Below are 25,369 nucleotides of genomic sequence, written 5' to 3'. Positions count from 1 at the left end.
TCCCTGCTCGCAAGGCAGGGTGCTGGACGCCGGCCTGGCCTGGCGGAGGAGCCTGACAGCAGGGGGGGGGCAGCCCTCTCTGCACCCTCAGTGGGAGCAAAGGGGAGGAGGGGCGAGCAGGAGGGGGGGATCAGAGCAAACTCACTGCCCTCGAGGGGACGCCGACTCTCGGGGACCCTGCAGGACAGGGAGCTGCCCCCGGGGGTCTCCCAGGCGGTCAGTCTGCACGGGAGCAGACGGTCTGGTCTTTCTTGGAGCGGCTGGTGGGTTTGAACCGCTGACCGCGGCCGGCAAGCATGCTTGGAACAAGGCGAGATGCAGTCTCAGGGGGGAAAGTAAAGAGGCAGAAAACCGGTTGTTTTTGTTTGTTTGTCATCGTATCGAATGCTTGCAATTCCAGAGTCTGTTTCCCATCCCGCCCTCGGCTTTTCCAGAATCTCTCTCTTCTGCCGCTTTGGCAGCTGGACAAGGACACAGGAGGCTGAGGACCGAAGCCCCCCGCTTCCCCAAGCGGGTCCCCGGGACCTCCAAAGGGGTCAAATGACCCTCCCCGGGGGTCCCCTAAGACCCTCCCGAAACCCTTATTTCTCAGGAGACACGGCTCCTCCGTCCGTCTGCAGGGGGTCCACCCACAGGCGCCTGCACCCACCTACGGGCGTCCCCGCCTCCTCCCCTGGCCTCATGAACCCCTGCGTCCGGCCAGGACAGCAGTCGGCGAGGGGAGAGGGGCAGGTCCACCCCGGGGGGCAGTTTGACGGACAGGGAGGGGCTGACCAGAGGATGAAGTCCATCAGTCCGATATGAGCCCATCTGTCCAATACCAATCTGCAAAATCCTCTGCAGACGCACGCAGCTCATGCAATGACACGAATGCAGGAGGGTCACAGGCCGGCGGGTGCAGAGTCTTGTGGATCCAGTGGCCGTGGACGCAGCTCAGCGCCGGCGTGGCCTCCACGTGGCTCCTCCTGCTCCAGGGCTCGGGCTCCGTCAGCGCAGCTCCACGCTGGGGTCTGATGGGATCATGCTCTGCTGTCGGATGTGATGTCCCGGCCCTCTCAGGGGGCCTTGAGGCTGGACCGGCTGGACGCCGAGCTCTCTGGAATCTCCAAGTGGACATGAAAGCGTCTCTCTTGCAAGGAGGCTGCTGGGCACGTTGGCAGCTGTGTTTGCATCTGTTTCTCTGTCCCCCTGCCTCCACGGTCCCCCCGGAGTCACGCAGGCAAACTCCCCTCTGCACAGGGTGCAGGGGTGCAGGGGGCCCGGGTGCTCAGGACGGTCAGTTCTCCTTGATGTCCGCCCACGGGTCTTTGGAGCGGGAAAGCGTGGTCAGTCGCGTGTGGACGGTGTGATAAACCAGACCCATCAGCCCGTTCGGACTCACAGCGACCGGTGGGACAGACGGAGCCGCCCCCGTGGGCTTTCCAGGCTGTCGGCCTCATCTCGCGCCGGAAGATTGACAGGCGGGGTTTGGGCTGCTTACCATCCAGACAGGGCTCCCGGGCACCTAGATTCGTCTGTGTGCCGGCACGCGTGCACGTGTGTGCATGCCGGGGCCTGTACGTGCAGGTGCGTGTCCGCAGTGAAATCTCTATGGGAACCGGGAAGACTATGGAAACTGCATGGACTTACAAAGCCACAAACAGATCTGTCCTGCAGGAAGCCCGGCCAGAGCGCCCCCTAGAGGTGGGGACGGGGAGGTTCTGTCTCAGAGCGCCCCCTAGAGGCGGGGACGGGGAGGTTCTGTGTCAGAGCGCCCCCTAGAGGCGGGGACGGGGAGGTTCTGTGTCAGAGCGCCCCCTAGAGGCGGGGACGGGGAGGTTCTGTGTCAGAGCGCCCCCTAGAGGCGGGGACGGGGAGGTTCTGTGTCAGAGCGCCCCCTAGAGGCGGGGACGGGGAGGTTCTGTGTCAGAGCGCCCCCTAGAGGCGGGGACGGGGAGGTTCTGTGTCAGAGCGCCCCCTAGAGGCAGGGACGGGGAGGTTCTGTGCCAGAGCGCCCCCTAGAGGCGGGGAGGTTCTGTGCCAGAGCGCCCCCTAGAGGCGGGGACGGGGAGGTTCTGTGTCAGAGCGCCCCCTAGAGGCGGGGATGGGGAGGTTCTGTGTAAGAGCGCCCCCTAGAGGCGGGGACGGGGAGGGTCTGTGTCAGAGCGCCCCCTAGAGGCGGGGACGGGGAGGGTCTGTGTCAGAGCGCCCCCTAGAGGCGGGGACAGGGAGGTTCTGTGTCAGAGCGCCCCCTAGAGGCGGAGACGGGGAGGTTCTGTGTCAGAGCGCCCCCTGGAGGCGGGGACAGGGAGGTTCTGTGTCAGAGCGCCCCCTAGAGGCGGGGACGGGGAGGTTTGCTCGAGAGGCAGGGATGGAGAAGACATCAGGCCATGACTTCAATCATGATGTCAATCGGGTCGCAGCTTGATGACCTCATTGGGAACCACTAAGGAGATATATAGCTCAGCGGAGGAGGGAGACTCATTCACTTCTTGCTGACGAGCCACATGGAGCTACACTGATGGAGCCCGAGCCCTGGAGCAGGAGGAGCCACGTGGAGGCCACGCCAGCGCTGAGCTGCTTCCACGGCCACTGGATCCACAGATTCTGCACCCGCCGGCCTGTGACCCTCCTGCATCCGTGTCATTGCATGAGGTGCATGCGTCTGGAGAGGAATTCATGGACTGGTATTGGACTGATGGGCTTGATCAGGACCGGGCTGGGCTGGTTTCTCAATGTCCAATTACTCTTTAGACGAAGCTCTTTCTTACACACGTACGAGTGACCATGATTCTGTTTCTCCGATGTCCCCGGACGGACACACACTCCCTATGGATCACCGTGGCCATCTCCCAACCTAACCTGGTCCCACTGACACAAGACCGGGCAGCCGATGAGAGCTTCCCGTCCAGGGCGTCCCCGGGAGCCCTAAGAGGCCACACAAGCCCAGGGTGTCTAGCTGCCACATACCAGGTCACAACGGGACTCCTGGACGCCTTAAGGGAAAAAGATGGACAGACAGACTGGAAGCAGACACATTAGGGGCTGAGGGTGGGGGCGGGAATGACTTGGACCCTGCTTAGATTTCCGTGTGCTCTTGGCTGTGTGGGGCCGGGGGCTCCCCCGTGGTGGACGGGCTCCAGCTGAGCTTGCTGAGACAGTCAGACCAGGAAGAAAGGCCTGGTGCTCTCCTTCGGGAAAAATCAGCCCGTGGAACCTCACAGATCGCGGCCTCATCCCGGGCATGTTTGCCTCCGTGGCCCGCGAGGACTCAGCTAAGGCAGAGGGACGGTGGTGGGGCCGGCGCGGGGCCGGCTGTGTGTCCTTCTGTTCCGGCTGTGAGCCGGAACCCACCGCAGGTGCCACCTGACAGCAAGTCCCTCCTGCCCGTTCAGAACACCAGCCGTTCATGTCTCCCTCGGGCATGTGGGGGTGGAGGGGGGCGTCAATGGGAGCTGGGCTCAGGGGGATGTGCTGAGGCCCCTGGCAGGCCGCTGTTGGGGACGTCACTAGCAGGATGCACATCTGTCAATCCTCAGGCCTGCCTGCCCCTCGCCGGGAGGGACCAGGGCTGGTCCCAGAGGTGCTGGCCTGGGGATGCCTGCTGGGGAGTAGGGGGCAGGGTGCGCAGGGTGGGGTGGGGGCAGCGCTGATCCCTGGAAGCAAAGATGGATGAAGAAAAGGGGCCCAGGCGCCGGGGAGTGGAAGAAGGTAGAGGGACTGCTCCGGGCAGGAGGAGTCTGTCCCGGGGCCAGGGGGCTTGGAAGGAGGGTGCGAGTGGGCCCCTCCGCCTCCCTGCTGGCCAGACCCGGGCGGGAGGGATTCCGGGAAGCAGGATGTGCAGGGTTTCCATGGACTCAGCCTGACGGGAAGAAGACTCTGGCTGCCAGCTGCCTCCCTGTTTCCCGCCAGGAGGAGGGGGGGACGAGGATGAAGAGGAGGAGGAGGAAGGTGTAGGAGAAGGGGGAGAGGGGAGGGGGATGAGCGGGGAGGGAGAGGGGGACAGGGGCAGGAGGGAGGGGAAGGGGAGGAGGAGGGGGAAGAGGAGGAGGGGGTGTAGGAGGGGGAGTGGGAGGGGCAGGAGGGAGGGGAGGGGAGGAGAAGGGGGAGAGGAGGAGGGGATGAGCTGGGAGGGGGAGGGGGAAGGGGAGGCCGGGGTGGGCGCTCCTGCGGAGAGAGGGGGTTCAGAAGTGTCCTTGCAGTCGCGGCTGCTCCTCCTGAACCCCGAGTCATGTCAGAAAGCAGCACGCCCCCCCTCTGCGCCTGCTTCCGGGGTGCACGGCTGTGACCCGAGAGGGCCCCCTGGTTTGATGCTCCGCCGTGGGGGCCCCCAGGCCTTGGCTCCGGTCTCTCCCAGGCACGGCTCCCAGCTCTCCAGGAGGCCGCACTCCGCGGGGACCCACGGGGTTCGCATGGGCTTGGTTTCCAGAACCGGATCTCCAGGCCTTTCTTCAGCGGCACCCTGCGAAGGCGGAGCCTCCCGGACGGACTCCTGGGGGCTCCTAACGGCTCGTCCAATCATCAGAGACGCCTCAGGCGGATGTGCGCGTGCTGCGCATGCGTACACAAGCGTGCGAGGTTGCGCCGGCGTGCTTACCCCTGCGTGCGTCAGTGCGCATGCGTGCGTGCCCCTCAGGGAGTGCCCGTGTTCCCGTGTGCGTGGATGCGCCTGCGTGCGTGAGGACGCCTGCGTGCGTGCCCCTGCGTGCGTGCGTGCGTGGGGGTGCCTGCGTGCGTGCTTGAGGGTGCCTGCGTGCGTGGGGGCGCCTGCGTGCGTACCGTGCGTACCGTGCGTACCGTGCGTGCGCGTGCGTGTGCGTGCATCTAGCAGACGCGGCCCTCGAGTCCCTTCCAGCCCCCGCGGGTCCCCTCCCAGCCGCGTCCACGCGATGCTCGGCGGGGACCCCGAGGGTCCAGGGCTGGTTCTCGGTCGCGGGTCTCCAGGCCTTTCCTCCTCGTCTCTCTGCGTCCAGAAGCCCCGCTGAAGGCCGTCCACCTCGGGGGACCCTGCTGGCCCAGCCCTGCGCTGTCCCCGTCACCTGCCGGGCAGCGGGACGTCTCGTGTTGGGGGGCGGGGGGCGGTGCAGCCCCTCCAGGACGCGGACTCAGAGGGCCCTTGGCCGGACGCAGGAGAGCGATCTTGGCTTGTGTGTCCTCGACGGCGTGGATCCTGACAAAGTGTCCATGGCGTGGACCAGACTGAATCCACAACAACGTGGCCCTCGCGCTGCCCCTGCAGGCGGATAAGAGGCAGCCGGGCGGAGGGAACAAGGGCGCGCTGCCTGCATTGAAAGCAGGAAACGCGTGCGTCCCGCATGTCTCCTCCCGCCGCCCTCGTTCATTCTGCGCTCAGAGAAGCTGGATTGTATGGAGAAGAATTCACAGGGGGTGGGAGGCACGTGGGAGACACGGCCTTGCTTGCAGACAGGAGGGCTTGAAGCTCTTGCAGATGGGGCTCCAGCTGCCACCTGTCATACGGATCACGACTCGATGTACGTAAAACGGAAACCCTCGCACCTGACCGGTGGGCGGCGTTAAGGTGGATGGAGAAAAGGCAGATGATATCAAGGACTTGGCCGTGCTTGGCCAACAGGGGGCGCCGTGAGTCAGCACTGACTCCATGGAGGGAGGAGACCCACAGGGGGCGCCGTGAGTCAGGACTGACTCCATGGAGGGAGGAGACCCACAGGGGGCGCCGTGAGTCAGCACTGACTCCATGGAGGGAGGAGACCCACAGGGGGCGCCGTGAGTCAGCACTGACTCCATGGAGGGAGGAGACCCACAGGGGGCGCCGTGAGTCAGCACTGACTCCATGGAGGGAGGAGACCCACAGGGGGCGCCGTGAGTCAGCACTGACTGATGGAGGGAGGAGACCCACAGGGGGCGCCGTGAGTCAGCAGTGACTCCATGGAGGGAGGAGACCCCCAGGGGGCGCCGTGAGTCAGCACTGACTCCATGGAGGGAGGAGACCCACAGGGCGCCGTGAGTCAGCACTGACTGATGGAGGGAGGAGACCCACAGGGGGCGCCGTGAGTCAGCACTGACTGATGGAGGGAGGAGACCCACAGGGGGCGCCGTGAGTCAGCACTGACTGATGGAGGGAGGAGACCCACAGGGGGCGCCGTGAGTCAGCACTGACTGATGGAGGGAGGAGACCCACAGGGGGCGCCGTGAGTCAGCACTGACTGCATGGAGGGAGGAGACCCACAGGGGGCGCCGTGAGTCAGCACTGACTGATGGAGGGAGGAGACCCACAGGGGGCGCCGTGAGTCAGCACTGACTGATGGAGGGAGGAGACCCACAGGGGGCGCCGTGAGTCAGCACTGACTCCATGGAGGGAGGAGACCCACAGGGGGCGCCGTGAGTCAGCACTGACTCCATGGAGGGAGGAGACCCACAGGGGGCGCCGTGAGTCAGCACTGACTGATGGAGGGAGGAGACCCACAGGGGGCGCCGTGAGTCAGCACTGACTCCATGGAGGGAGGAGACCCACAGGGGGCGCCGTGAGTCAGCACTGACTCCATGGAGGGAGGAGACCCACAGGGGGCGCCGTGAGTCAGCACTGACTCCATGGAGGGAGGAGACCCACAGGGGGCGCCGTGAGTCAGCACTGACTCCATGGAGGGAGGAGACCCACAGGGGGCGCCGTGAGTCAGCACTGACTGATGGAGGGAGGAGACCCACAGGGGGCGCCGTGAGTCAGCACTGACTGCATGGAGGGAGGAGACCCACAGGGGGCGCCGTGAGTCAGCACTGACTGCATGGAGGGAGGAGACCCACAGGGGGCGCCGTGAGTCAGCACTGACTCCATGGAGGGAGGAGACCCACAGGGGGCGCCGTGAGTCAGCACTGACTGATGGAGGGAGGAGACCCACAGGGGGCGCCATGAGTCAGCACTGACTCCATGGAGGGAGGAGACCCACAGGGGGCGCTGTGAGTCAGCACTGACTCCATGGAGGGAGGAGACCCACAGGGGGCGCCGTGAGTCAGCACTGACTCCATGGAGGGAGGAGACCCACAGGGGGCGCCGTGAGTCAGCACTGAGTGATGGAGGGAGGAGACCCACAGGGGGCGCCGTGAGTCAGCACTGACTCCATGGAGGGAGGAGACCCACAGGGGGCGCCGTGAGTCAGCACTGACTGATGGAGGGAGGAGACCCACAGGGGGCGCCGTGAGTCAGCACTGACTGATGGAGGGAGGAGACCCACAGGGGGCGCCGTGAGTCAGCACTGACTGCATGGAGGGAGGAGACCCACAGGGGGCGCCGTGAGTCAGCACTGACTGATGGAGGGAGGAGACCCACAGGGGGCGCCGTGAGTCAGCACTGACTGATGGAGGGAGGAGACCCACAGGGGGCGCCGTGAGTCAGCACTGACTCCATGGAGGGAGGAGACCCACAGGGGGCGCCGTGAGTCAGCACTGACTCCATGGAGGGAGGAGACCCACAGGGGGCGCCGTGAGTCAGCACTGACTGATGGAGGGAGGAGACCCACAGGGGGCGCCGTGAGTCAGCACTGACTCCATGGAGGGAGGAGACCCACAGGGGGCGCCGTGAGTCAGCACTGACTCCATGGAGGGAGGAGACCCACAGGGGGCGCCGTGAGTCAGCACTGACTCCATGGAGGGAGGAGACCCACAGGGGGCGCCGTGAGTCAGCACTGACTCCATGGAGGGAGGAGACCCACAGGGGGCGCCGTGAGTCAGCACTGACTGATGGAGGGAGGAGACCCACAGGGGGCGCCGTGAGTCAGCACTGACTGCATGGAGGGAGGAGACCCACAGGGGGCGCCGTGAGTCAGCACTGACTGCATGGAGGGAGGAGACCCACAGGGGGCGCCGTGAGTCAGCACTGACTCCATGGAGGGAGGAGACCCACAGGGGGCGCCGTGAGTCAGCACTGACTGATGGAGGGAGGAGACCCACAGGGGGCGCCATGAGTCAGCACTGACTCCATGGAGGGAGGAGACCCACAGGGGGCGCTGTGAGTCAGCACTGACTCCATGGAGGGAGGAGACCCACAGGGGGCGCCGTGAGTCAGCACTGACTCCATGGAGGGAGGAGACCCACAGGGGGCGCCGTGAGTCAGCACTGAGTGATGGAGGGAGGAGACCCACAGGGGGCGCCGTGAGTCAGCACTGACTCCATGGAGGGAGGAGACCCACAGGGGGCGCCGTGAGTCAGCACTGACTCCATGGAGGGTGGAGACCCACAGGGGGCGCCGTGAGTCAGCACTGAGTGATGGAGGGAGGAGACCCACAGGGGGCGCCGTGAGTCAGCACTGACTGCATGGAGGGAGGAGACCCACAGGGGGCGCCGTGAGTCAGCACTGACTGATGGAGGGAGGAGACCCACAGGGGGCGCCGTGAGTCAGCACTGACTCCATGGAGGGAGGAGACCCACAGGGGGCGCCGTGAGTCAGCACTGACTGATGGAGGGAGGAGACCCACAGGGGGCGCCATGAGTCAGCACTGACTCCATGGAGGGAGGAGACCCACAGGGGGCGCCGTGAGTCAGCACTGACTGATGCAGGTGAGTCTTCAGGATGGAGCAGGTGCAGGTGGTGCAGGTGGTGCTCGTAGGGTCCTGCAGGAGCGAAGCATGAGGCCGGGCTGCGCAGGGTGAAGCCCGGTCACCTCAGAGGGGAAACCCAACCAGGAAGCAAGGTTTGAACTCTTCAGTCCGGCCGCCATGAGAACACGTCTGTGCAGCTCCGGAGGCGGGAAAGCAGGATAAGTGAGAGCCGTTCAGAAACCGAGTCAGGATGCCAACTCGGGAGGGAAAGCCAGGTCCCGATGTGTTGCCAGGAGGTCTGATTCTGGGAAGGAGCGACAAGAACTGACACGCGTCCACATTCCTTTCCGCTCCTGCTTCACCCCGGCCCCCTCCCCGGCTCTTTGCGGTTTCCAAGTCCTGTGCTGGAGCCTGAGACGGGAAGAATTCAATTTGACTTTTCCAGATGGCCCTCTCTGCTTCCAGGGGCAAAGCTTGGGCGTCGGACGCCGCTGGGATTGCAAGGAGACATTTTTCTCAACCCTCCCCGTCGCCTGCAAGTGCAAACGCGTTTTTCTCTGCATTCCCTGGTGCCCGGCAGACGGTGTTGGCTCAGCTCCTGCTTGCAACCCAGAGAAAACAGGGCCAGCTATTGCGCCCACCTCCTGGGATGTCTGCGCCCAGGGCTGCAGCCCCTGTGTCTGCCCATCTCTCTATAGCTGCCCCTCCACTTCTCCAAGCACGACTTCATTCCCCAGGGACTGGTCTCTCCCGAGGACACGTCCAGTCTGTGAGACTAGTCTCTAAGCACTCTGGATGCCCTTCCCAAGCCCCCAAGCCGAGACGTCCTGCTCCGGCATGGATGCATTCCGTAGGGAAAGCTGCAGAATTCAGGGGGGGGGGGGTAGACCAGGCTGCTCCCCGTCCCCTAAAGAGTTAGTCTCCAAAACCCACGGCGGCAGTGCGCGGTCAAGTCCGTGTTCCAAGTGCAAAGCGTAATTTCGTCCTTGCTTATTTGCATCGACCAGCGGCAGCTGGGCCAGCCAGCATGTCTCAGCAGTGAATCACCCTTTCTGGTGTTTGCGTGAGATTTCACCTTGAACGACCCCCCAACGAACGGCAGGGCCCTGCCGCCCAGTCTGTCACCCACCCCGCCCTGCCGGGTCCCGGTGGGTTTGCAAGACTGTCCCTCTTTGTTTGGTTGTTGTTGGGAACTGGTCTGTTATTGGTTGTTCTCAGAATCCGTACTGAGAAATTACCAACAATTTGTACGTAGCGTCTTTGTTGGCTGTGTTTGGGGTCTCCGTGGCTGCATTGCTGATGACTGGGGCGGAAAGGGGTGCAAGGGCAGGCAGGTTATCCGTCTGCTCTGCTCCCATCAGCTGGGGATGTCCTTGGAAACTGGCTTAGCTCGGTGTCCACGATATTCCCAGAAGTTTGGAGAGCATGCATACGTCATTGTGGGAGCAAAAAGCCCCGTCTTTCTCCTGCAAAGCAGGGGCTGGGTTTGAACCGCTGACACTGCAGTTAGCGATCCCCCACACGCCACCCCCAGTACCAGCAATCCCCCTACCCTGCCCCCCAAATAAAACCTAACTCATTGCCCTCGAGTGGTCGCGGACTCACAGCGACCCTGCCGGACAGGGCAGAGCTGCCCCTGTGGGTTTCTGAGACTGTCACTGGCAGCCTCTTCCTCCTGTGGAGCGGCTGGTGGTTTCAAACTGCCGACCTTGCGGTGAGCAGCCCGACCTGAAACCCACGGCACCAGCAGGGCTCTTGAGAAAGGCTTTCTGATCCATCGACAATTCATAACAAGCAGCTAACCACCAACAGATCCCAGAATAGCCCGTTTCCTGGCCCAGGATCAGGAACACTGAATGCCTTCGGACTGAGACTTGCTGGCAGAGGGGCAGCTCTTATTCCAGGTACCCTTGCCCAGGCCAGGCAGAGGCCCAAGGTACCACGAGTCTGACAGGCTCTGGCTTAAAAGAGGTTTGCCCAGGCAGCCCAGGCGTGCCTGCCTGCAGGGCAGGGAAGAGACTGTGGAGAATGAAGAACTGTCTCCTGGGCTTTCCTGAACCTGCATTGTAGTAAAGTAACGCCCCTATTAAATCTCAGGAGCAGCTCTGGGGACATTCTTGGATAAGCCATGGACTCAGAGTCCGCAGTTCAAACCCACCGACGGCTCAGAGGGAGAAATAGGAGGCTGTTTGATAGCCTTCAGCCTGGGAGACCCCCGGGGGCAGCTCCGCCCTGTCCTGCAGGGTCCCTCTGAGTCCACCTGATGGCAGTGTGTCTATCTATCATCCATCTATCTATCCATCTATCTATCAGCATATCTCTCTATCCATGAGCTCCTGGGGAGAAAGACCAGACTGTCTGCAGAATGACAGCCTGGGAGACCCCCAGGGGCAGCTCCGCCCTGTCCTTGTGAGTCGGCGTCCACTCGATGGTGGTGACTTTTTGTGGTTTGGTTTTGTTTCTTATAAAGTCAGAGGTGGGCAGACACCCTCCCCCACACACCACTTTTGTGAGCAGCCTGCAGCGGTGCCTGCAATGCATGCATTTCCGGGCTAACGGCCCCCACGGGGCAGGGGAGCTTCCTGGGGTCGTGATGCACCGTGACTTCGCTGCGTGCCTGCAAACCAAGCTCCCACGCGCAGGGGCCTTTGGAAAGGAAGCCCGGATCCCGCGTCCGCACACCGGTTTCCGCCGCCCCGGGGCGTCCTGCGGCTCGTCTGCAGGCGCAGGCGCCGTCGGTGAAGGCAGCGGTGAGTCCGTCTGCCCACCGGCGACCCGGCTGCAGAAAAACCCTCTGCAGGGAGTCCCCACCCGCCACCGCAGCCCACGGCCGACGCAGACTCGGAGCGAGCCCCGAGCGATCGATCGGAGGCCGTGCTCGGGGAGCGCCCTCTCGCCCTGCGGTTGGCGCACGGCACCGCCCGCCCGCAAGTCTCGCGAGGGTTTGCGCTCCGCGAGCTTGGCCGCGATCCGTTGCCGGGGACGTGAGTCCGAGTCGCCGCCGTCCCGGCCGGGAGGTCGCGTTTGTGGGGTTGGTTTGGGGTCCCGTGTTTGTTCTTTTAGTTTTTAAAGGTTTCAATCGTCTATCAGACTCGGCGTCCGTCCCGCGGGGGGGGGGTGCCCCGCGGACACACCCCAAGGGGGATGGATCGGCGTCCGTCAGGGCGGGGTGGGGGAGGGGCGCGTGGGGGAGGGGCGGGGCCCCGAGGGAGGCCGGGTGAGAAACCGGGGACCCCCCCTCCGTGCACCAGCGGGAATCGTATCTATCAAGCCCCACAGGGGGGATGGCTCGGCGTCCGTCAGCGGGCGGGGGGTGGGGTGGGGGAGGGGCGCGGTGGGGGCGGGGCCGTGGGAGGCCCCAGAAATAAACGGGGGACCCTCCTCAGTGCACGGGGGCTGGTGGGGCGGGAGGGCCCGTGGCCCCCAGGCCGGTGCAGACGTGGCGGGCGCGCCCCGGGAGTCAGCGAGGGGGCTGGGGGGGGGACCGGGAGCCCAGGCTCAGAGAGGAAGCCTCGCCCTCGCATCCGGGTCTTGTTCCCAAAGCCCCGCCCCCGGCGCGGTAGGCGGGGCATCCCGCTGCCACGTGATTGACAGTTGGTCCCGCCCCCGGCGCGGTGGGCGGGGCATCCCGCTGCCACGTGATTGACAGTCGGCCCCACCCCCGGCGCGGTGGGCGGGTCATCCCGCTGCCACGTGATTGACAGTCGGTCCCGCCCCTGGCGCAGTGGGCGGGGCATCCTGCTGCCGCGTGATTGACAGTCGGCCCCGCCCCCGGCGCGGTGGGCGGGGCATCCCGATGCCACGTGATTGGCAGTCGGCCCCGCCCCTCGCCTGCAGGGCCTAGTGGTCACTGCCCCTGGCCCGTCCCTTGTTACCCCTGTGAGCTGCCCGGGGGTGGGGAGCGGGGGGGGGGGGTCTCCCAGGCGGTCGGCCCCCATGGGGACAGAAGCCCCCCCTTGTCCATCTCACAGCCAGGAGCCCAGCGCCCCCGCAGCCAAACCCCAGGTGCACCCACAGGTGCACAGCGCACCCCCCCGCAGGATGCCCGTGGTTCTCCTGGGGGGGAGCCATGGGGGAGGGCCAGCCTGTTTCAACACAGCCCCCTCCCACCCCCGCTGCTCTGGGAAACCAAGCCCCCTCCCTTTTCTCCTGGCCTGAGGTCGGGGCGTCGTGTCCATTTTGCTCTGATTTGAGGGGGGCCGGGTGAGCTGCCTGGTTTTGCAGCAGATGCTCTGGGCTGGGCAGTGGGCGCCATGGGGAGGGGGGTTCCCCTCAGGCACCGCTGTGAGCCCCCCGCTCCCCCCCTCTGCTGCCAGAGCGCGTCCATCGCGCGGCGCTCGGGGTTCACGTACCCCCCCCCCCCCCCCCCGTGAGCCCTTAATCAGGAGCGTTATCTGCACATCGCCCTTCACCCAGCTTTCAGTTGTTTGGCTCCGGGGGGGGGGGGGGAGTTGTACATCCATCGTGGTTATTGGGTCCCCTTTGCCCCCCTGCCCCCCTGGGACCACTGTTCACATTATTGCTCCTGGGGGGCTGGTCTGTCCCGGATTCCATGTGCGGAGCGCTGGTCTGCCCCTGTGCACACGCCCTGGCCAGCCAGGTGTGCAGCCAGGTGTGTGCAGCCAGAGGTGTGCAGCCAGGTGTGTGCAGCCAGGTGTGTGCAGCCAGGTGTGCAGCCAGGTGTGCAGCCAGGTGTGTGCAGCCAGGTGTGCAGCCAGGTGTGCAGCCAGGTGTGTGCGGGGGACTGGGGCCGTGGTAGTGGGGGAAGGGGGTGCATTAAAGATCTAGAGGAACGGCGTGTGTCCCGGTGGGGGGGCTGGGCTGCTCCCGGGCTGGCTCGTCCCTTCCCGTGACCCTCCTGCCAGGGGATGTCCAGCTGTCTGCAGTGGCCCTTGGGTCTCCACGCCGCCCCTCATTCACAAGGGTCAGATTTTTGGTTCTTGGATGCCTGGTCCCATCGACGCCCCGTGGTCGCACAGGCGGGGGCGCTTCTTCCAGGGGGGCTTGTTGCTTCCCTGCTAGGTGACCTCTGATCCGCGAGGTGGGCTCGCGTCTGCAGCCCCCCCAGAGGACGGCCTTGCGCGTGTCCGAGACCGCACCTCGGTGCAGGAGCGGAAACCTCGCCCATCTCCCACACAGCAGCCGGGGGCTTCCAACTGCCTGCGCCCCCCCCCCCCCCGTTAGGATTCTGAGCGCCTCCCACATTCCAGCAGAGCCTACTCATCTGCTGGCCAGCGTCACCCGAGAGGACCCCGAGGAGCCCCGCCCCCACCTCGCGCGGCCAGCAAGAACCTGGGAGCAAGAGGGGCCCCTGCCCGCAGTCACCCCACACCCTGCGGTGACCAAGCCCTTTGTCCCGCCGCCGCCGCCGCAGGGGCTCAGGTCCACGTCCTGCAAGGACTGTGTTGCTTCCCGGCCCCGCGGCCCCTGAGCTGTGCTCCCTGCAAGGTCAGCCCTTCCAGCCCAGCAGCCGCTCCCGCAGACTGACCGCCTGGGAGCCCCGGGGCGGCTCCCCGTGTCCTGCAGGGTCCCCGAGAGCCGGCGTCCACGCAGGGCAGGGGTTTGGGTTTGGGTGGGATCCTATGTGTATATTCGGCTCCCAGGGCCCATTCCTTCACCGGGGGGGGGGCGCGCCTGGACGGGGACTCGCATGGCTCTGGGAGGGGGGTTCATCCGCGAGGAACGGAAAACCAGACTGGTTTCCTAAAGTGCATGTGGGCGGGCGCGTGGACGGCAGGCAGGTGGGTGGACGGCAGGCGGGCGCGTGGACGGCGGTCCGCGCGCTGCAAGGAGGGCGTGCACGTGTGTCGGGGCCCCGAGGTGAAAGCAGATGCGTCTTTGTCGGGAGCACGCAGTGGGGGCCCAGCGCCCCTCTGTAGACAAACGGACACCCGCTCACAGAAGGGTCACGAGGAGGAGGAGCCGGTCGGGGGTCAGGTAGCCCCCATGAGACACCCAGCTTCCCGGTCCTTCCTGGTGCCCCCCTCCCCCGAGATGGTGACCCCAGTTCTGCGTGCACGTGTGCAGGGGCGCAGCTCAGAGCCGGACAGACGGAATGCAGGACAGATAAGCCCCAGGGCCAACCGCGAGACCAGGAGGGAAAGGGGGGACCCGGCCCAGCGGCCTCCCTGTGACCCCCTCCCTGGGGACGGGCAGCAGGAACGTGGGTGAAGGTTGATGGAAGATGAAGGAGAAATCAAGGGCGCGAGCAGACGACATGTTCGGGAATGGTGAGAGCAACACCGCACAGGGCTGGACACGGGACGGACGGACGGATGGACGGGCCATGCATGAGAACAGGGGAGGGGGTGGAGGTGACTTCTTTCGCCCCCCGGCCCCCGGCTACTCCCACACGTTTCCAGAAAGGCCCGGGCCAGTCCCCCTGCGTCCAAGTCTCTGCTGGAACGAGCCCGGTGCAGACGCCCCGCCGGGTGGGGGGCCCCGGGGCCTGTCGGAACCGGCAGGCGTGTGTATGTGTGTGTGTGTGTGTGTGTGCACACACGTGCACGCATGCATGCACGGCTGCGGGGTCCCGGTGGCCGGTTTTCCCGGCAGCAGGCAGGTAGGTCGCCAGGCCTTTCTTCCGAGGCGCCTGTGGGCAGGACTCAAACCTCCAGCCTTTCGGGTCGCAGCTAAGGGCGGGCACTGCACCCGCCAGCCTGCAGCTGCCCCCAGGAAACCTTGCAGACAGTGTCACTCCTTGGACACGAAGACGCGGGCCCTCGTCCGCCTCCATGTTCCTCTGCCTTTGTTTACCTGCTTGAACCACGCAGTCTGGGCGGGTTTCCTTTTAAAGAAGCGCGGTGTCTCCTTAAACCCCCCGACGTGTGAGCCCCCCTCGCTCCCCCGTGGGTGGAGGGAGGACGGCTTTCCTTCCCTGCTCCGTGTGATTCTGCTAAGAGCTCCAGGCCTTTCTTCCTGGTCTCTCTCGGTCTGGAAGCTCCGCTAGAACCCGCTGGTGTCTGCTTCCAGCTCCAGCGGCCTGCAGGTCGTCCCACCACGACCCTGACAGAAGGGGGGGGCTGCTTATAAAAAAGGCCACGGAATTGCGCCCCACGATCGGTGTTCGCGCACGGGTGCGCCATTGTCTGGGCACCCCGGGTTCTGTTCCCCGGACGCCTGGCCTGGCTCTTCGGGCTCCGGCTGGACATTACGGAAGGGTCCCCACAATCTCCATTGCACCCCACGCCTTTCCCTAACTGCGCAGGCAGCCGGGACCCCACGGAGCGAGGCCAGACCAGGGGCTGGGTTTCTGCTTCGTGGCTGCACTTTTGCTCCGGAGCATCGATTTCTTAGTAATGCGACTTTCCAGGGAAGCACTTGGCTGCTGACTGGGAGGCAGGCGGTTCAAGCCCACCAGCCGCTCCTGGGGAGAAAGGCCAGACCGTCTGCTCCGTGCAGACTGACCGCCTGGGAGACCCCCAGGGGCAGCTCCGCCCTGTCCTGCAGGGTCCCCGTGAGCCGGCGTCCACTCAAGGGCAGTGTCTGTCTATCTATCTATCTATCTATCTATCTATCTATCTATCTATCTATCTATCTATCTATCTATCTATCTATCTGCATATCTCTCTATCCATTAGCTCCTGGGGAGAGAGACCACACCGTCTGCTCCCGTGCAGACTGACCGCCTGAGAGACCCCCAGGGGCAGCTCCGCCCTGTCCAGCAGGGTCCCCGAGAGCCGGCGTCCACTCGAGGGCAGTGGGATTGGCTTTGACGTCCGTCCTTTGTTGAAAGGACTCCTGGCGGTGGGATAAGCAGCAGCACTTCCACCCCCGCCCCGGCTCCTCGGGAGAGACGAGGCGGGTTGTTCTACAACGGGGCCATTGGGGGGACACCCTGGGCAGCCCCGCGACCCCGCAGGGACACCGGTGCTGCAGAGTCTGGTGAATCCACCCCCCCCCCTTAGCTTGTGAGCCAACCACGTCATGCCTCTGTCCCCCGACTTTGGGGATCCAGCTTATCGACGCCCCCTTAGCTCAGCCCTGCACTCTGAGGGGACAATCGTGTTTTCCGACATGAAGAGTCTCCGTTCCACTTGGAACCTTGTGAACTCAGCCTCCCCGGGGTGCCCGCTGGTCGCCTCGCCTTCAGACCATGAGCCTGAGACCGTCAGCTGCTCCCAGTGCGTCCTCTTTCCCCGCAAACCAGGTCCCGGGGTCAGTGGCCGGTCTCAGCACGTCGACCCAGCTGGTCACCCAGCAAGCGTCTCAGCAGCCTGCCCGCCGCCTCCCTGTAACAGCCAGTCCCAGACGGGGGCCTTCTCCATGGTTCCGGATTTTTTCCAGCTTCTGATAAAAGGCCGCTGGTTCCTGAGTGTCCAAAGCACCAGGGGGGGCATCTCTTTTCAAAGCCGTCTTTGCAGGCCTGGCCGCTGACTCGGTATTAAAATGGGAGGGGAGCTGCACCGAGTAAGACAGAAACGCGTCACTTCCACACGGAATGGGAGAGCCTGGCCCGACCAGCCGGCGTTCAGCTGAAGCCGGGAGCCACGAGCTGCCCTGGAACTTTGTCCCAGAGGGAAAGGGCCCTGACCTGAGACCATGCGCTGTCGCCCTGACTCGTGACTCGGCTCCACTTGTTCACGGGAGCCCGTCTCTCCCCACATGAAGTCCACGTGCCGTCCACCGTGGCGGATGCTCATTCGGAAGGTGCCTGAGGCTGGGCGTCAGCAGCTCCTGCCCGGACTGGGCGTCCCTGGCTCAGTCCACTCCGTGCACTGCACCACAGGGCGCTCAGGTCAGGGCAGACACGCACACTGTTTTGTGCATTGTGAACGCTTGCGGATATGCAGAATGCGCAGACATGCATTGTGCATTCGAAGGCTTCTCGGTGCATTCGTGAGTACATGGAATAAGAATAAATGAGCTTTGCATTTTTGTAGCTGGTCCAGAATTGTGCTGGAGTCAGAGGTTCGAGTCCCTGCAGGAAAGGCCCGGCCACCCGCTGCTGAGGAAAGCCAAGCAAACATCCTCTGCTGCCCCCGGAGCTGCTGCCGGTGTGGAGCAAACCAGGGTTGCCGGGGAGGGACAGGTCCTGGGTCTCCCGAGGGACGAGGCCGTTCCAGCTGCCCAGCTGGGCGCTCCCCCGCCTGACGGTCTGCTCTTTCTCTGCTGGTCTCAATGGGGGGTCTTTTGAAAACTGGTCCAACCCAGTGCGTTCCGATGGCATCTGCTGAGCCCGGGAAGCTGGAAGCAGACAGAGGTCAGCTCAGAAGGTCATGGTCACTGTCTGGGGTGGGCTCCAAGGAGGTCGTGCGGCTGCATTGTCTCAAGGGACACAGGACAAACGAGGGCTTGTTGTTAGTTCTGACACAGAGTCTGCTGCTGACAGCAGATGGACACACTGCCCGGTCCTGCCCCGTCCCCCCCATCGTGCCCGTGTCTGGGCCACGGCTGCAGCCCCGTGTCCGTGCATCTCGTCCAGGGCTGTCCTCTCTGGCGCTGCCCCTCCGCTTCCCCAAGCACGACGTCCTTCCCCAGGGACTGGCTTCTCCTGATGACACGTCCACTGTCCATGTGAGACAGTCTCCCCATCCCCGCCTCTAGGGGGCGCTCTGACACAGAACGTCCCCGCCTCTAGGGGGCGCTCTGACACAGAACCTCCCCGTCCCTGCCTCTAGGGGGCGCTCTGACACAGAACGTCCCCGCCTCTAGGGGGCGCTCTGGCTGCACTTCATCAAACACAGGTATGTCTGTCCTTAGGGCTGTTCCGTATTCTCCGTATATTTCCCCGGCACCACAATCCAAGCACCAGTCCTTCTCCGGCCTTCCTCATTCAATGTCCCGTGAACACGTGCATGGGAAGCTACTGAAGAGACCACGGCTTGGGTGGGGCGCACCTTGGTCCTCAAAGCAAGCTCCGTGCTTGTGAATACTTTACGCAGATCCTTCTATTTCGGGTGTGGGACTCTCTTTTGCCGAGAGGTGATGCATCGCGTGGCTCACAAGGTCATGCACTGGTTCCTCCGTGGGGGAGAGACGGGGCTCCCTGGCCCCACAAAGAGTCTCAGAAACCCACAGGGGCGGTTCCGCCCACTGGGATGAGCTTGTTGGCCGTGAACACCTTGGAAAAACTCTTGATGGGAGAAAGTCCGGGGGTGCAGGGCTGGGAGTGGGGACTCCAGTGGACTCTTGGGTCATCGAGTCGCTGCCGAGAGGCTTGGCTGCTTTGGGGGAAGGCGGTGGTCAGGACAGCCCAAGGGGGACTGTCCAGTACCCACGAGAGGCCGGCTCCACGGGGGCCCCTGAGCCACGCAGGCCTGGAGGAAGCAGCAGGGGCCGAAGTGACGGGGCAGTGGTCCGGGAGACTCCATCGTCACCCAGTTGGTCACCTGGATCAGGTTCTTCCCATGAGCCTCTTCCCCAGGTGCACGCTGGCCATCCTGTCTCCATCTTTCCCGCCATGGCAGTGATTTGCTGGCCCGGGTGGACCAGTCAGCAGCTGTGGCCAGGTGAGCCACGTCCCAGATGCTGGGACGTCCCCCCGGGGGTGGGTTGGTCTCCTTGGGAACCTCACGGGTTTGGCCTTGGCTGCTCCCAGGTGACATCCCATGGGAGCAGACGGGTGGGCCTCCTGGCCCAGGACCCCCGAGAGGATGGAGCTGGGAGGGCCGGGGACTGCTCTTGTCCTGTAGGAGCTCCCGGGAAATGGTGGATTTTTAAAAGTGAGAGATAAATATATATGCATATCTCAAAAGAGAGATTGTCTCAAAATAATACATAAATAAGTGTATATATATATATATCAAGAGATTAACTCAAAATAAATAGGCACATCTCAAAAGAGAAAGGTATTAACTCAAAATAAATCTATATATCAAGAGACTAAGATAAATATTATCTCAAGAGAAATTAACGCAAGACAAATAAACGCATGCGTACATCAACAGAGACGAAGCCACGCACGCAGATCACCGCCCGCGCACGTCCGTACGTCTTACGTCATCGGAGGACGCTCGCCGCACATGCGCAGAGGACGCGCTCGGCCCGACTCCGCCAGAGACTGAAGCGGGAAACCGCGTGGGTGTTTCCACTCCGGAGCCACCAAACCTACAGCTCCGGGAGCGGGAGAACTGGCGCTGCCCAAGAATCGGGAATCCGCGAGGAGAAGAGCAGGAAGGGCCCCCCCCATCCCCGAGGTTCCTAGGGAGACGGAACGGGACCCAGTGGGGCTTTTTCCAAGATGGTAGCCTCCTGCACTGACTCGGCTCAGTCCTCTCCTCCCATAGGGGGCGCCATTCGGCTGCTGGTGCGGCGTGCAGGGCGGGGCACTTCTAGGATGCAGCATCTATGCTACTTCCCCACTGCCAGAGCGTCCCAGGGTCCAGTGGGCTCCCACCGTCCCACCCTCACCACGCACACATGCGCACTATTTTGCTTTTTGTGTTTTTTGAGGGGCGTTGGACGACTCAGGTTAACCAAGCCAGGTGGTCCTGCGGCCCCCCACGCTGCTCCTCGGACCGTGGAATGCCAGCCTTCCCACTGCATCCCGTTGTGCAGTAGCTGGTGTCCACTGATCAGGAATTCCAAGGGCAACCGCGTGGCAGATGGGGGGGGCGGGGGGTCGTCGTGGAAGCTGCAGACAAGGAGCCGCAGCGTGGGAACGAGGACCCGGGAGAGGCTGTGGGCTCCAATGCTCCGTGCTCCCAGCGAAGGAGCCTGGAGGCCAGCACGGGTGGAGGGAGGCCGCCCAGCCACATTCTCCGCACTGAAATTCACCCCCACGTCCTCCCCCCGAGAGACTGCCCCTTTTCCTGGGAGTAGGGACACCGTGCGGGAGGGGGGAGGGATCGATAAGGGGAACCGATTGCAAGATGGACTTATAACCCCCCACCCCATCCCACCCCAGGGAGACGGGCCACAGAAACGCGGGCGAGCAGGCGGTGCAAGATGCGACAATGACAACCATTTACCAAGGGGGGGCGAGGATGGGGGAGGGTGGAAGGAGGAGCTGATACCAAGGGCTCAAAGTAGATCCGAAATGCTCCATAATCATGACTAGATAAATGTATATGATTTTTTAAATGAGCTGATACGGAGGGCCCACGGAGAAAGAAACTTTTGAAAACGATGGTGGCAACTTAGGTACAAATGGATGGAGTGGGATTAGCGCAGCCTGAGCCCCCGGGGACATGACTTTTTCAAAAAGGCAATGGTAAAGGCAACCCAGACACACGTGCGCTGGACACATTCACCTATGCATTGCAATGGAAAGGTTGCAGGCGGAGGCGCAGAGCAGACAGGGAATTGAGCCAGGAGTGCGGAGTCCAGAAAGAGTTTATCGAGGCGGCCGTGGGGTCGGGTGGGTGGAAACTCCCGGGAGGGAAGGGAGAGCAGAGAAAGGGACGGGGGCATCTTGAGCCCCTGGGCAGGTTCCAGGACCCAGCGCGTTAGGTCAGGGGAGTTGCACCTGGTGCGAGGGTGGCAGGACATATATAGGGTATGAGGTTAAAGGGGAAGGGAGGCTCCTTGTGCTGCGGTTGCAAGTCTCCAGTCAGTAAATCCTTTTGTTGGCAGCAAGCTTGCTTCCTGGAACCCAGGGAGCGGAGGGGTGGGCGGGGAGGGGGAGGCTGTGTCCTGCCCCGGGGAAGTACAGGGGAGTGCGCTTGTGAAACTGCTCCGAAGTTCAGCCAGATCATTTATCTTCCCGAGAAGCTAGCGACGCGGCCCAACCAGTAATAAAAGCTGCAAGAACCCCCAATAAATTGATTTAATTTTTTAAAGGGCTGTTTTAAAGATGCTTCCTCCAAGCCCAGGGCTGCGGACTCGACCTGTGTCGTGCAGCGCAGCCAGGCCCTCGTGCTTGCCCCTCTCGACGCACTGGCTTCTGAGACTGAGCAGAGGGCTCGCGGACATGCACGGTCAAGCCAGCGCAGGGATGCCCAGGGCTAGTTCAGCGGGCATTTTAACTCTGGCCCCTGCCCCTGTGCTACATATTTGCACACCGGGGCTTGCAAGCCCCGGGTCTCAGCCTGTTGGAGAAGGCGTGCGTGCAAGGCACACTCTCTCACGTGTCTGTCTCTCACTTTTCTTTCAATCACAGCCTCCCGCTTGGTTGCAAGGCCGCTCCTTGCCTGGAAGGACGCGTCCCACTGGGCAGCCCTGCAGCTGGACACCTTTTCAGCGCGTCGGCGAGCAAACACTGAGGACCTCTGGTGCAAGACACGTCCTTGTCAGTCACCTCCCACGTGTGCAGAGGTCAGATGGGGGATGGGAGGTGGGAGAAAGAGCCGTGCATGTGAGTTGTGCTCCTGACCCTGCCTTGGACGGCCTGCGGGCACACCCGGGTCTCGTCCGTGGTTACGCGTTCGGCTTGCAACCAAGTGCAAGGTCAGCAGTTGGAAGCCAGCAGCCGCCCAAAGAAGCAACAAGGGGCTCTGGTCTCCAGTCTCAGAACCACACGGGGGTAGTTGCGTCTACACTGCCCCGCGAGTCGGCCTTCCCTCGACAGAGGCAAGTTTTGAAAGTTTGGACAACCAGAACCCCAAGACAAACCTGTGTGGGAGGAAGTACACTCAGAGCGCCCCCTAGAGGCAGGACGGGTAAGGTCTGTGTCAGAGCGCCCCCTAGAGGCAGGACGGGGAAGGTCTGTGTCAGAGCGCCCCCTAGAGGCGGGGGTGGAGAGGGTCTGTGTCAGAGCGCCCCCTAGAGGCGGGGACGGGGAGGTTCTGTGTCAGAGCGCCCCCTAGAGGCGGGGACGGGGAGGTTCTGTGTCAGAGCGCCCCCTAGAGGCGGGGGTGGAGAGGGTCTGTGTCAGAGCGCCCCCTAGAGGCGGGGACGGGGAGGTTCTGTGCCAGAGCGCCCCCTAGAGGCGGGGGTGGAGAGGTTCTGTGTCAGAGCGCCCCCTAGAGGCGGGGACGGGGAGGTTCTGTGTCAGAGCGCCCCCTAGAGGCGGGGACGGGGAGGTTCTGTGTCAGAGCGCCCCCTAGAGGCGGGGGTGGAGAGGGTCTGTGTCAGAGCGCCCCCTAGAGGCGGGGACGGGGAGGTTCTGTGTCAGAGCGCCCCCTAGAGGCGGGGGTGGAGAGGGTCTGTGTCAGAGCGTCCCCTAGAGGCGGGGACGGGGAGGTTCTGTGTCAGAGCGCCCCCTAGAGGCGGGGGTGGAGAGGGTCTGTGTCAGAGCGCCCCCTAGAGGCGGGGGTGGAGAGGGTCTGTGTCAGAGCGCCCCCTAGAGGCGGGGACGGGGAGGTTCTGTGTCAGAGCGCCCCCTAGAGGCGGGGACGGGGAGGTTCTGTGTCAGAGCGCCCCCTAGAGGTGGGGACGGGGAGCGCCCATCTGTCCAATACCAATCTATAAATCCCCCTTCAGACGCACGCAGCTCATGCAATGACACAGATGCAGGAGGGTCACAGGCCGGCGGGTGCAGAGTCTTGTGGATCCAGTGGCCGTGGACGCAGCTCAGCGCCGGCGTGGCCTCCACGTGGCTCCTCCAGCTCCAGGGCTCGGGCTGCATCGTCAGTGGGTCTCCATGTGGCTCGTCAGCAGGCGTGTCTCGCAGGGAGCATCCGTGTTCCGCCCCCAGGGAGCTGTTTCTGCTTTCCAGTGAGGTCATCGAGCTGCGGCCTGACTCACAGGCTGGACGCCCCCCACCCTGGCGGGTTCAAGGTGACCCCGGGCGACGTCAGGAGCACAGGAGCGAGGGAGTCGGGTTGGTTTCTCTGGTCCCCCGGCCTCGCACGGTGGGGAAGCCAAGGGGGCTGGGGAGGGAGGGGCCGCCAGGGGGTGATCCGTCTCCTCTTTGTCCCCTTTGCTTCCATGTCCTCCTCCGACCGCCCCGTCCCCGGCCCCCTCCGCCCCGGGTCCTCTCAGCCAGCGCCAGCCCCCCTGTGCAGCTCAGGTTGGAAACGCGCCCCCCCCTCCTGCCATGACCGTGCGGTGCACACCGGCCAGGAGCCCCGGCTGAAGCCCCCGGGAAGTCCTCAGGGAGGAGCAGGTCTATTCTGTTCTTGTGCAGATGGCACCCAGGAACCCTGGGGGGCTGTGCCCCTCCCGCGAGTCACTGACTCCCCAGCCACGGCCGGCGGCGGAGCTCAGCCCATGGCGAGGCCTGGGGGCCCTGGGGAGAGGGCAGCGCAGGCTGACTGGGGGGGCGGCACCGGCAAGAGCGGGAAACACGGAATCCGGGTCGGATAAGCCCTCGGGACCGTCGTGAGAGCAGGGATCCAGGAGGGAGAGGAGCGTGGGGGACAAAGGGGCCCGATCCACCTGGAACCCCTCTCAGGGGACGGACAACAGGAAAGAGGGAGACGGGAGACGGCGGTCGGTGTCCGACGTGAATTCAGAAGAATTTATAAATCATCAGGGTTCATGGGGGGGGCGGGGGGAGGAACACGAGGGGCTGATCCCGAGGGGCTGAACGAGACGCTGTTTTGAGGACGAGGATGGACAGGTGTGCTCGACACCTCGCAGGGGTACGTATGTGGATGGTGAACGAGTCAGAAGAACGCAGGGTGCTGGGGGGTTGGGGGGCAGGAGGGCGCCCCCCACCTTGACACGTAGCATTGCCTGCGGGTCAGAACGGGCAGCTCTACACCCTGTCCTGGGGACCACGCGATGGAGGCAAGATGGAATCGCTCTATTGGGAACTCAACCCACGGAGGCACCTGAGCCCCTCAGGTGAGCAAGCAGGCAGTGAACCAGGTGAGGAACCAGGTGAGGAAGCAGGTGAGGAAGCAGGCCGTGAACCAGGCTGTGAAGCGCAAGGGAGCACCCGGGCCGCGTCGGTGGGCGCAGGGCTCGGAGCTCGGTCTCCGTGTGCACCTGTCTCCAGCAGGGAGCCCTGAAGGGGGAGGGGGCAGGTGGCGGCATCTTGTGCTTAGTGATGGTTGGAACAGGGTGCAGCTGCCTTAGCCAGTTCCCCGCTTCAGCTGGCAAGGCTCACTTCCTGCACAGCACCCCAAGGAGAAAGGCTCCCTTCCTGCACAGCACCCCAAGGAGAAAGGCTCCCTTCCTGCACAGCACCCCAAGGAGAAGGCTCCCTTCCTGCACAGCACCCCGAGGAGAAAGGCTCCCTTCCTGCACAGCACCCCAAGGAGAAAGGCTCCCTTCCTGCACAGCACCCCGAGGAGAAAGGCTCCCTTCCTGCACAGCACCCCAAGGAGAAGGCTCCCTTCCTGCACAGCACCCCGAGGAGAAAGGCTCCCTTCCTGCACAGCACCCCAAGGAGAAAGGCTCCCTTCCTGCACAGCACCCCAAGGAGAAAGGCTCCCTTCCTGCACAGCACCCCGAGGAGAAAGGCTCCCTTCCTGCACAGCACCCCAAGGAGAAAGGCTCCCTTCCTGCACAGCACCCCGAGGAGAAAGGCTCCCTTCCTGCACAGCACCCCGAGGAGAAAGGCTCCCTTCCTGCACAGCACCCCAAGGAGAAAGGCTCCCTTCCTGCACAGCACCCCAAGGAGAAAGGCTCCCTTCCTGCACAGCACCCCGAGGAGAAAGGCTCCCTTCCTGCACAGCACCCCAAGGAGAAAGGCTCCCTTCCTGCACAGCACCCCGAGGAGAAGGCTCCCTTCCTGCACAGCACCCCAAGGAGAAAGGCTCCCTTCCTGCACAGCACCCCAAGGAGAAAGGCTCCCTTCCTGCACAGCACCCCGAGGAGAAGGCTCCCTTCCTGCACAGCACCCCGAGGAGAAGGCTCCCTTCCTGCACAGCACCCCAAGGAGAAAGGCTCCCTTCCTGCACAGCACCCCTAGGAGAAAGGCTCACTTCCTGCACAGCACCCCGAGGAGAAAGGCTCCCTTCCTGCACAGCACCCCAAGGAGAAAGGCTCCCTTCCTGCACAGCACCCCGAGGAGAAAGGCTCCCTTCCTGCACAGCACCCCAAGGAGAAAGGCTCCCTTCCTGCACAGCACCCTGAGGAGCAGCCGCATGGAGCTGCCCGATGCAGC

At 63.9% G+C, this 25,369-nt stretch overlaps 1 protein-coding gene across 1 annotated transcript; it reads left to right on the top strand.

Moving 5' to 3' along the window:
• The first annotated feature begins 21,343 nt into the window (after window positions 1–21,343).
• LOC142434743 (uncharacterized) lies at window positions 21,344–23,770 on the top strand. The gene is made up of 2 exons (XM_075539363.1): window positions 21,344–22,031; window positions 22,795–23,770. Exons 1-2 carry the CDS (start codon window positions 21,344–21,346, stop codon window positions 23,352–23,354), a joined length of 1,248 nt encoding a protein of 415 aa, XP_075395478.1. The 3' UTR covers window positions 23,355–23,770.
• Window positions 23,771–25,369: the final 1,599 nt, after the last annotated feature.

Source organism: Tenrec ecaudatus, chromosome X, assembly GCF_050624435.1.
Source record: "Tenrec ecaudatus isolate mTenEca1 chromosome X, mTenEca1.hap1, whole genome shotgun sequence".
NCBI classification, from domain to species: Eukaryota; Metazoa; Chordata; class Mammalia; order Afrosoricida; family Tenrecidae; genus Tenrec; species Tenrec ecaudatus.
The sequence above is the reverse complement of the archived record's forward strand: the minus strand, read 5'-3'. Positions and strand labels throughout refer to the sequence as shown.